Here is a 12,678-nt window from a genome sequence, read left to right as displayed (position 1 = left end):
TATATTGTTAATATTCATATAATTGTTTCTTTTTTTTACTCTGGTTAGCGTAAAATCAGTCACAGCTGGTGCTCACTGAATTTTGAAAAGGTAAAATTTATTATCTAATGCAATAAAAGAAGCATAAACATAAACATTTCCTGTTGTAAAGTCTGTATTGTAATATAAAAACGTAAATCATGATATTTTTTTTTCTCTCCACATGAACTGCAAATATTTGGTATATAATTAATCAAAAAACAATTTGTTTTGTTTTGTCCACACGGGGGAGGGGGAGGGGGGTATAGAGCCTTCAAGTGACCCCGTCAGAGCTGTTGTACTGTGTGGGGGCGAGAGATGCTAAACCTGATTCATATGTGCTTTGTATGGAAATACCACAAGTGAATAAAAGTTGTTTGGATGACCTCTCCAAAACAGAGGTGGCTTAACGTTTTTCATTGACAGCCTAGCTGAGGAGAACTCTAGCTCAGACCCTGAACGCGCGCGTCTCGGCCGTTCACATCAGTAGGATACCACAAAAACAAACAAACAAAAAAAAACTTCAAGCATGGTGAATCATACAGCATCTTCCCGATAAAAATAAAAATGACACTCAGAATAAACAAGAAGACAATTCCTCCATGAGAGGAATTCTTCCGTTCAGAAGTTCTCGATCAGCTTCTCGAATAAATCGAGGAATTTCTGTCTCCTCTGTATGGACGCTAGCTCTATTTCCTCCTCCGCCGCCGCCGCCGCTTTCTCGGGTCCCTCCTGATTGTCGATTACGTCTCCTCCGATGCCTGCTCGCTGTCTCTCCAGTGCCGCTCTGTCTCTCTCCATCTTTGCTCTCTCTCTGTCCATCTCAGCCCTCTTCTTCTCCAGCTGAGCGCGCTCGTGCTCCACAGAGGCTCTGTCCCGCTCCACGGCGGCTTTCTCCCTCTCCAGAGACGCTTTGTCTCGGTCCAGCGCGGCGAGCTCCCTCTCCAGCCCGGCTCTCTCCCTGTCCAGGACCATCTTCTCTCGCTCCAGCACCATCCTCTCGCTTTCAAGAGCCGACCGGTCGCTATCGAGCATCGCCCTCTCGTGCTCCATGTCGTCCCGGTCGCTGCCCAGGTCTCGCCCCGTGTCGCCCGAGAGCCCGGTGTCTTCTCCGTCGACCAGGAGCTCGATGTCGCTGCGGAACGAATCACGGCCTCGTCTCCTGGGTTTGTCGGGGCGGTAGTCGCTGTCCTCGCCCAGCGACATGGTGGACACCATGGACTCGCTGTCGTTCAGCCTGCCCTCCATGGCGTCCTCCATCAGGGAGAACCACTGCCAGTTGGTCGGGTTCACCGTGATGCCTGGTGGAGGGTTCTTCATTTCCTGGGAGAGGGACGACAGCAGCGCATGTAATAACGTAATCGGTAGAATTACATTATAGGACTTTAGACCTAAACTAACTAACACGTTCACCAAAGAAACCACGTCCATTTATCCAGTTATTAACACTACAGTTACCTTTATTACTTACGTCTACGATTACTGGTACGTTAACGAAGATGGAATATAACTAGGGCAGCGACTAACGATTATTTTGGATACATGTCGATTATACAAAAGCAGAAACTAAATGTTAACTGGTAAGAGGCTGAATGTTCTGCAGTAACACACACATTCAATCATCTGAACACAGTAACGTTACTTTACTCTTCTTACATTTATATACAATGACGTTATAACCCCGTTAGTTACTGCTCTTATAAAAACACAATTACTTTAGTTTATAAATATCGCATTGAACAACATATTTGATCAAAATGAATGTTTCAGTCAGAGTTATCGCGCTTCCTCTCCGACTGATTGACGCGTGGACTCATGCTCGTTCGGTGAAATGGAACGGAGACTCGCTCGCCGTCAGGACGAGTCTTTATGTAAAATGGAAACACTGGCGTGAATTTATAACATTTACAGATAAGGATATAAAAGTAAAAATGGCATTTCTGCGCTGAAGAAAACACGTCTGGAACACGTTAAACGGCACGCGCTTGCTTGCTCGCTCTCTCTCACTCACGACGACGAGTCTCGGGCCGAACCCGCAGGAAAATCCACGGTAATTTCACAAAATTGCAAGCGCCTCCGAATATTGTGGAGTTTGTTTTCTCTTTTTTTTTGCACTAATTTCTGCAAAAATAGCATCCACTTAGGAAAGGTTTTCACACTGCGGTCAAAGGCAAACGTTTTACTCCCCGCTCATGACTTCGAACCACTAACGGTAGATTCATCTCTCATTAAATATGTACTGAAACATCACGAAGAACAATAACGCTTTTAGCAGCGGTCGTTGATGCCTCACAACGTAAGTGTGCGTAGCTAGTAAAGTTCGCTTGCTTTACTGATTAACGCTAGACTAATTCGAGTAGACACGGGAACTAAATACGTTGGACAGGCCACTCCCATGCCCACGCCCACAAGAGACAACAGCAGCAGTCTACACTACAAACGACTCAAACTACAAACGACACAAGAGACAGAACTAGTGCCACATGTGACATCATCCCCATCATGCGATAAGAATTTGCCATCCCGTGATATTGACGATATCGTCGATGACGTGTTTATACACCGTAACGTGGGTTATAGTTTTAAGTCTATATCATAAACGTAGGGTTAGTAACTGTTGTTGATCAGAAGCTTTACGGCAATTTTGTGCCTAAATATATCCAATCTGATCCGACTCCTACATTCGAACCCTGATAATGTTCGATATCGGATTCATTTTCCCGAAAGCGACACAGTTCGAGCTCATCCAAAATTTTAGAATGCTATAAAAACAAATCCAGTGTATGATATGAAGCAACAGAGCGCCATTACTTCTTGGGTTAGGATAAAACTGGATTAGAGCGGTATTGTAAAACCGTACCTTGTATTTCTTTTTGAGATTTTCCCACTTCTTTCTCGCCTGACTGGTCGACATCTTCCTGTGGATCCCCATCTCCTTTAAGATAGCCCTGAAACACAAGCACACACACAGCTTATAATACAGCCATACCTCTGTTATTACTCACCCGAGTTAGATATGTGTGCGTGTGAGAACAATGATGGGTTATAACTACACTATTATTATTACCTCCAAGCGATGACCGACGTGTTCCTCTTTCCAGTGAAGAGGGCATCGTTGGCGGCGCGTAACCTCACAAACTTCACCAGCTCGGCTTCGGACACTTGCGGGGAAACAAAATAAAGGTCTTTTAATAATCATAAACACATTCGCTTTAAAAAGCGCTTACTCGATGACGATCTTACTCGATGACATTCTCACGTGCAAGACCATTTTATATTGAGGTTGTCATGGCAACCGGTTTCCTCCATTTTCCCCTTAAAAAAAAAATAATAATAAAAATAATTTTTGTCAATCTGTAACTTTATTAAAAAAATATTCTTTTTATATAAATTTTTTTTTAATATATATTTATAAAAAATATAATTTATATTTATAATATAATAAAATATTATATATATATATATATATATATATATATATATAAAAAACAAAAAGGCAGAAGTCCAATGTCAGATGATCATGTCGCTCCCCCAGGCTGGTCGCCGCAATCCCTCGTTATCGAAAGAAGACGTGGAAGTATTTATGCTTTTTTCATTAATAATTTGAAACAAAAAATTGCCATTTTAGATTCTGTAACAAACTATAAACGCTTCAAATGTACAAGACGCTTTCATAACATCCTGTTTTTTCTTTCTTTCTAACACATGATCATATGATAGTTCATGAGGAACTTGTTTAAACATCCTGCTGTCCTTGCTCTCTTTTTTTCCCTTTCTTTTTTTTTGGCTAATATTTATAACCTACAACAATGAATAAATGATTCAGATTATTTTTCCATCACTTTTAGGATAAGTAAAAAGTCAATTCTGAGGTAAAATTCGCAGATTTGTGTAACTTTCTACACGTTTTTCCCTCCTAAAATGACACACATCATCGTTCATCAACGATTAGTGACAATTTTTTCAATCGCTGACCACTTTAACACTCGGCATACACAAGATTAACTTTAATTCAATTTGTTTAGCTTTTTTTTTTTTTTTTTTTAACCCACTATTCAAACCGTAAAAACAGGATTATCTATATCTGTTTACTGATTGACGATTAAGAGCTCTGACCTCTAATACAAGACTATTACGATGGGACAAATGAACTTTTTGGGAACGTGTGTGTTTTGAAACCGCTTGCATGTATATTTTATTAGTTTATATATGTTAGTTTTAGGGAGAGAATTTTAAAGCAAACTTACATTGTTAATGCACAGTACTGAGCTTATACAGATCTGGCAACCCGGAACTACACTTCTGTGTTATTATCACAGTTATAACTTTCACACAGTTGTTTTGTTACAAACAAACAAATAAACACGGTAAATATCTTAAAAACACCTCATCCTGAAATCAACGCTTATTTTTCAGATGAGTTTAATGTACTTTCAAAGTCATTTCCAACCTTTAGAGTATATCGCAGTATTAGGAGTATTACTGTGACTAATAACATTCAACTGGTTTCACTTCAAACCATGAACTACATTTATAAAGTACATTTAAATAATAATAATAATAATAATAATAACAGTAATAAAAAAAATTATTCTAATAATTACAGCCACACAAGGTATAAAATAAAATGATATTCTGGTTGTTTTACCAATCATAAACATTGATAAAATATTAATTTACAAATAATAATAAAAAAAATTGTATATTCTTTTATTCTGTTACTTTTTTTTTTAAAACATACATAAAGCACTTTGACATTCGGGACTCGATATGAAAAGTGCTGTGTAAAATAAGATTATTATTTACTACGAATGTTTATTTTTATAATAAATGGAAAATCTGCTATAATTTTATTTAATCTAATTTAAAAAAAAAAAAAAACTTTTCCATAAAGCACTTTGAGATGAAAAGCGCTTATATAATTATTATTATTTTATTATTTTAAGGATAAGATACACTAAATGGAAGAAAATTGATTATTGTAATAAACAAACAAACAAACAAACAACTCTTAGCTGTAAACATATTTAATACCCAAATGTACAGTTTAATTACTTATTGTGCATTTTTTTTATGCCGTAGCCTGAATACAGCATGTTGTTGTTATTTTTTTTTTATTACCTTCTACACTTATGGAATATTTTATTGTAGTAATTCCTGTCAGGGTTTGAATAAGATCAATAACAGTGTGTTGTTTAGCAACGCCCCGGTGATTAGTGTTTGTATCACTACACAGGCGTTAACGTATAGTTTTTTTAAAAAACAGCGGTGACTTAAAGAGGTTACAGCCGGTTCTACCCTCTCCTTTCGGGGTATTTATATTCGCATGGGTTGATTAGAAACATGAAATAAACCATGAATTGCTGGGTGTAAGTGCACCAGACCGCGCCGCTACGCAGACGCCATGAAGCTAGTGCGCGAGGCTGCTCCGGAGTCTACTCGCTGGCTAGTCAACATGGCCGCCGTCGAGCGCGCGCGCGCAATAATAAAAGGGAAAAATACAAAACGTTGAATACGTCTAAGAATATGCCGATTTTCCTTCTACTTACTCTTATACGTGAAATCTGGGCTTATCGTGGGATCTTCCGGTGGCGACTGCACGACATAAAATGCGTGATCCATGCCCAAAAAGTTGTTTCCTGCCGGCGCGAAGTGGTCTAGTGTCCGACACGAAGGGGACTTCGAACAAAATGGCGGACACTCCCTCCCGCCTTTTCAAAACGCGCGAGTTCACTTGGCTTCAAGCGCCCCCCAAAGGAGACGTACCGCTTCCGGTTACACAGAATTGTGGGTAATATATATATATATATATTTACAAAAAATAGTTACTGACATTTTGCTTTTTTAACAACAGTTCATGATTTTTATATTTAAAATGATAGATAGATAGATAGATAGATAGATAGATAGATAGCAACTTTATTGATCCTAATAGATAGATAGGTAGATAGATAGATCCAATTTTTTTTTAAAATATGTGATGTTGGAGACAGAAAAACATATATCCATCCATCTATCTTCTGTACCGTTTATCATACTGTCGCAGGGAACCTGGACCCTAACCCACGGAGCATCGGGCACAGAGCAGGGTGCCCATCCATCGCAGGGCAGAATCACATACACAGAATTATATATATATATATATATATATATATATATATATATATATATATATATATATATATATATATATATATATATATATATAGACACACATATAAATATAAAAGAAAATATCATTTAAAAATTTACACAGTTTAGGACTGCTGCACACACGGCACAAGGAGGTATTAAAAAAACACCTTCCCCAAAACATTAGTATAATGAAAACCAAAAAAAAAATTTAATTTTTTTAACATGTTCCTTATTATTATTATTATTATTATTATTATTTTTTGTAGAAAAAAATATTGAGGATGACAAAACAGTCTCGAGAGCTACATAACTTACAGTAATGCTCTCAAGTGATTTGAAAGTGATTTACATCTTGTATTTTCCTAAAACATAAAAAGAAAATATCCTTAAATTGACTGTCCATGAGGGTTGACACCATGCATGAAATGGTCAATGTATCTATTATTAATTGGAATTTAGTTTTTATTTAGTTCGATAGACAGATCTTGTGGTAATAATACTGCTTTCATGTACATGGGCTATTAGTTCAAGTGGTTTTATTGTCATTTCAGTCATGTCATTTCGTTTCACTGTGTACTGTAGGAACTGTATATACAGCTGGTACAGTACACAGTGAAACGAAACAACGTTCCTCTAAGACCATGGTGCTACATAAAACAACACACTAACCACATGAGACACAGAACTAAATAAGATCTGCAAACATTCTACATAAAGTGCACGTGCAAATGTGTGCTAACAACACAGGACAGTAGAGTACTACTAAAACAGGACAATATGCACAGTAAGTGACAGTGTAGCGCCGAACAGTACACAGTTCTAGTGTGGAAGTGTCCGATATAATAGGTAGTGCAGAAGATAGGTGCCAAGGAGTAACAATATAATTTTAAAATGGTGTAAATGTAAACATAACATGCTAAGACTGAGTATTCAGCAAATTAGCTTACACCAAATATGAACATAGCAGTTATAGTGGTAACAGCCAGGTAAAGTGTATATAAAGTGTATATAGTGACAATAAATTGGATACTATATTTTTATAATACAGTAGCAGCAAAAAAATGCAACAGAGTCAATGCAGGAATGTGCAAATATTTCAATGGGAGTTGGATGGTGTTCAGTTCATGGTGTGTGTGTGTGTGCATACATCAGTCCAGTCTCTGAGTATTGAGGAGTCTGATAGCTTGGGGGAAGAAGCTGTTACACAGTCTGGTTGTGAGGGCCCAAATGCTTCGGTACCTTTTTCCAGACGGCAGGAGGGTGAAGAGTGTGTGTGAGGGGTGTGTGGGGTCATCCACAATGCTGGTGACTTTGCGGATGCAGCATGTGGTGTAAATGTCTGTGATGGGGAGAGAGAGACCCCGATGATCTTCTCAGCTGTCTTCACTATCCGCTGCAGGGTCTTGCGAAACCAGTGAGGTGCAATTTCAGAACCAGACAGTGATGCAGCTGCTCAAGATGCTCTCAATAGTTCCTGTGTAGAATGTGGTGATCCTCACTGCCACGTCATTCTGTGTCTCAAACCGAGCACAGAAGTTGTTCTGGAAGGGAGGCATTACTGTCACAGGCGGGTGATGTTGTCCTGTCGTTGCTGAACTGGAACTTTAGAACTTAGAAAATTAGAACTGGAGTAAGAAGAAGCGGCGTCTTATTGGATGATGACCTGTCGTCACTTCCGCCTGATTTCAACGTTGTATGCGTGATGCAGCAAGTGTAGCGAAACAGAAACGTCGAGAAAACGCCCAAGCGAACATCTCTCTCCTTCGTCAGCGGTTTAGTTTTTGATTCCGCAAAACTAAACTCTTTTGTTTAAGTTATTTCCTTATTATAAATAACGTACTTGTTTTAGTACGCGCGTCGGTATGTGTATTGACGACATGGGAACAGAAGGGAGAAAGCAGCGCGAGAGCCGCTCCAACGGGTTTAGAAGGAAGACGGGTGTTGTGGAAGCCGCTGTACGGAGGTCGTCGAGGAAGCCTGGACGTCGTTCTCACAGCTTGGCGTCGGTGAAGGAGAAGCAGAAACATTCAGACGCGCTCCCGTCGGGAGCGATGGCGCCGAGAAACACCACGCAGTACCTCATGGAGCAAGTCTACAGCGACCTGAACATTACCGCGCTGTCCCCTAAACAGAGTAACTGTTTACCTTCTCAACACGAACAAACGTATTCCTACAACTCTCGGTATACTAACGAGGACACTCTGGACTTTCAGCACCGGGACTTCGAGAGCGTGTTCTTTCAGAATGAGATCTGAATCGACGCCATTTTGACGGCCGCCATCTTGGGCCGGGGAAAAAAACCAAGAAGTCCGGAAACTTGCCGGCTGAACCTGATTAAAATTAAAGTGAGGGTTGATATTGTAACTCAAGTTCGTGTTACCCACTACTGTGTTTTGCTAACATTTTGAGAACCATGTTGAAGGTTTTTAAAATCAAAAAGTCTGTTTTTGCTGACGCATTATATACAAACAAGGGTTCATCTCTTGGCTCTCCTTGTCTCACAGCGACACGCATGCGCAGCAGGAGGCTCGTGGCTCTGCGGCACCAGAGTGTAAGCCCCGCCCACGCCTGCTCAGACACATGTGCACACAGGTAAACCTGCTCCACAAAGGTGTGTGTGTATGCTCTATATTGTGTTTGTGTTCTGCTGTGAGAGACTTTTGCAGGTCTGCTGCTCCATCGCTGATGGCTTTCAGCTGAACTTTCTGAGCAGTGGCGGTCAGAAGGACACGAGGCCGAAAGGCTCCCAGTCTTCAGGCCTGGGTAACTCTTATTCTGATCACTCTTATTGTACTCTGATGCACTGATGGACAGGACGTGACCGGCTGATGGACACGTAAAGTGACCAACTGCAGTTTACGTGATGTGTGGGGCCGGTAAATGATAATACCGTAATAAATTAAGGTTAGAGTTTATTTTCTGACACAGAGAATGTAGCTTGTACTTTGTTAATACGCAACACTACACTGTTTACGTTTACTTTCAAATAAAATAATTCAATAAGTCTCTATGTTCTGAATTCAACAGTCTGACTGTATTGTAAACATCTCTGTTAAGGGAGCAGCAAGAGGAAAAAGTTCGTGACTTAACACTTTTTTGGAAACAATAAGTTATCACTGCATGTATTATCGGAAGTATTGATTATTCCTCATTATCCACGATGGAGTGGGAGATGGTGACTGATTCCGATAACGAGGAAACCAATTACCTGTGGCCTTTTTTGTTGAAGTTAAGGCAGTGTTTTCCCAACAGGGGTACTCTGTCTAAAAATCCTTCACATTTCTAAAATGTGAGTAAAATATTGTAGGTGAAATAAGATACTCACATGCAACAATAATAAGTGTGTATATGTAATTATTAAAAATAAATCATAAAACCCAGTAAATCTTGAGATTGTCATTGGTCACATTACAACAAACGATAGGATAGCTATATATATGACCTTTTTTATTAAGATTATTAAACATGGACCTTTTGCCTTCATTAAATAGACTTATTATTTATTGTAGGCTCATTTTGTAAACATTTTTCATTACTGTATAGATAAGCAAAAAGTGGGAGCTTCCTGCAAATGTCATTTCTCACATTTACAAAATCAGGTGATCATGTTCATGCATCACATGTATAGAGACAAAAGGAAGTTATTACAGGATGTTCGCTCTGTATGGCCACCCGTCCATGTAAACGTCTCTCTGTATAAAGAGAAAAGTAAGCGGTTCAATCACTGTGTTTTTGTGAAGATAGTGATGAATGAAAACATGGTGCACTCCCCAAAAACACTTTCAGCTTTGGCTTTATTTTTTCAACAGAATGTACAAAGCAAATCCAAATCACTATTTAAAAAAAAAAAAAAAAAAACCTATCCATGAATTTTGTGCCATCTGGCTGTCTCTATGGTCCCGCATGGATGGATCATAGAGATACCTGTAGCCTACAATCATACCTTTCGGCAGGATTCACCTTGAAGTCCTTCAATTCCAATGTCACGTGGTAAGTTAGAAAAAAAAGGGCGTGCAAACACGAAAACGCTGCCTTACGGAATCAAATAATAAATCTCACCTTGTTATATGTAATCTTTGCAAAACAGAGATTAAAATTCTTCTAATGTGAAAGACGCGTTTAGAAAATGAGCGTGATTGTTCTGTTAAATTGTTTAATCTGTTTATGCAGAATTATACAGTTATTCTTAAGATGGTTCACAATCATGACGTACCAAAAATGTTGCCCAATTAAGTAATTGGAGTAATTAGGTTGGAGTTTTCCAAAGTAAATTAAATGTTTATTTGCTATGTTAATAATTAAAAATATATATATTGTGAATAATACACTCCACATTGTATATTTGTATGAGATTTTTATAGGCCAATACTGTTTTGTTTTTAACTCGGAGACTACGACACGGCTGGACCATAGGTGACAGTACATGCACGTCAAACACCGCCAATAAATCCACAGAAGAAGAAGCGGCGTCTGATTGGATGATGACCTGTCGTCACTTCCGCCTGATTTCAACGTTGTACGCGTGATGCAGCAAGTGTAACGCAACAGAAACGTCGAGAGAACGCCCAAGCGAACATCTCTCTCCTTCGTCAGCGGTTTAGTTTTTGATTCCGCAAAACTAAACTATCTTTTGTTTAAGTTATTTCCTTATTATAAATAACGTACTTGTTTTAGTACGCGCGTCGGTATGTGTATTGACGACATGGGAACAGAAGGGAGAAAGCAGCGCGAGAGCCGCTCCAACGGGTTTAGAAGGAAGACGGGTGTTGTGGAAGCCGCTGTACGGAGGTCGTCGAGGAAGCCTGGACGTCGTTCTCACAGTCTGGCGTCGGTGAAGGAGAAGCAGAAACATTCAGACGCGCTCCCGTCGGGAGCGATGGCGCCGAGAAACACCACGCAGTACCTCATGGAGCAAGTCTACAGCGACCTGAACATTACCGCGCTGTCCCCTAAACTGAGTAACTGTTTACCTTCTCAACACGAACAAACGTATTCCTACAACTCTCGGTATACTAACGAGGACACTCTGGACTTTCAGCACCGGGACTTCGAGAGCGTGTTCTTTCAGAATGAGATCTGAATCGACGCCATTTTGACGGCCGCCATCTTGGGCCGGGGAAAAAAACCAAGAAGTCCGGAAACTTGCCGGCTGAACCTGATTAAAATTAAAGTGAGGGTTGATATTGTAACTCAAGTTCGTGTTACCCACTACTGTGTTTTGCTAACATTTTGAGAACCATGTTGAAGGTTTTTAAAATCAAAAAGTCTGTTTTTGCTGACGCATTATATACAAACAAGGGTTCATCTCTTGGCTCTCCTTGTCTCACAGCGACACGCATGCGCAGCAGGAGGCTCGTGGCTCTGCGTCATGTGCCGCTGTCCCGAGAGTGTAAGCCCCGCCCACGCCTGCTCAGACACATGAGCACACAGGTAAACCTGCTCCACAAAGGTGTGTGTATGCTCTATATTGTGTTTGTGTTCTGCTGTGCATCTGTGTTCGAGAGACTTTTGCAGGTCTCCTGCTCCATCGCTGATGGCTTTCAGCTGAACTTTCTGAGCAGTGGCGGTCAGAAGGACACGAGGCCGAAAGGCTCCCAGTCTTCAGGCCTGGGTAACTCTTCTTCTGATCACTCTTATTGTACTCTGATGCACTGTGAGTTCACTGTGGAGATGTTTGAAAGGTAACCAGGCTTGTGCACTTTGTATATAAATTTGTGTTTAAAGAAAATGTATTAAAGTTATTTTGCTTACACTTTTGGCATGTTTTCTGACTTTGCATAAGGTCCAGGAGAAATGCTGTTATTCAGGGTATTTCTATAAATTATTAATGTAGGGGGAAATATTTTTTTTTTTAACCGTAGAGAAAATTACTTTACAAACCGTGACCCATTGATACCATTTCACAAACCATACGCAATTGCAACAGTACATCTGGAATAAGAAAACAATACCAAAAAAACCCCCAGGTAAGTTATTGGTGTAAAACGGTACGCAAGGTGCCCACTATAGGTTTTTCCTAAACAAAAAAAAGTTGTGAAGCAAAGATCAAAGCTTTGGGAACACGGAAATATCTTCAGTGGTTCAAAGTACAATTCTTTTTATGGCCTTTTCCTTTGTAAAAGCTAGGATGTTCTGACATCTTGAACACCTACAAGGGTTCTGCCCGACTCAACACCTTGACCCCCCCAAACGTTGCATAATCATTAATGTTGGGTGTCCGTTAGTGATGAGAAGATCAGATCATTTTACTTGGGTCTTTGAATTTGAATCTCGTGCTGCCAAATGAACCGAGCTTCGTCATTTTGTTCATATGAGCAGAATTGTGTTGAAATGTAAATGTTAGCTTTAGTAGCCGACTTCCCCCTCAACACGCTTACATGGGTATTTATGGCGTTTGGCAGACGCACTTATCCAGAGTGACTTCGAATTATGTCTCTTTTATTTAAAAAAAAATGTATACACAACTGAGCATTTGAGGGTCAAGGGCCCGGCAGTTGCTTCTTGGGTTTAAACTCACAACCTTCC

The 12,678-nt window shown here is 39.9% G+C and overlaps 1 protein-coding gene and 1 long non-coding RNA gene across 2 annotated transcripts; one reads left to right on the top strand and one right to left on the bottom strand.

The window, feature by feature from the left end:
- Positions 1-76: 76 nt before the first annotated feature.
- si:dkeyp-38g8.5 (Myb_DNA-bind_4 and GAGA_bind domain-containing protein) lies at positions 77-5,724 on the bottom strand. The gene is made up of 4 exons (XM_017494768.2): positions 5,568-5,724; positions 3,086-3,179; positions 2,879-2,966; positions 77-1,341 (listed from the first exon to the last, which is right to left on the bottom strand). Exons 1-4 carry the CDS (start codon positions 5,638-5,640, stop codon positions 640-642), a joined length of 957 nt encoding a protein of 318 aa, XP_017350257.1. The 5' UTR covers positions 5,641-5,724; the 3' UTR covers positions 77-639.
- Positions 5,725-7,690: 1,966 nt separating this feature from the next.
- Positions 7,691-11,905, top strand: LOC128635412 (uncharacterized). The gene is made up of 3 exons (XR_008398389.1): positions 7,691-8,498; positions 8,658-11,323; positions 11,483-11,905. It is a non-coding gene; the product is annotated as an uncharacterized LOC128635412 (long non-coding RNA).
- Positions 11,906-12,678: the final 773 nt, after the last annotated feature.

This window comes from Ictalurus punctatus, chromosome 19, assembly GCF_001660625.3.
Source record: "Ictalurus punctatus breed USDA103 chromosome 19, Coco_2.0, whole genome shotgun sequence".
NCBI lineage: Eukaryota > Metazoa > Chordata > Actinopteri > Siluriformes > Ictaluridae > Ictalurus > Ictalurus punctatus.
The sequence above is the reverse complement of the archived record's forward strand: the minus strand, read 5'-3'. Positions and strand labels throughout refer to the sequence as shown.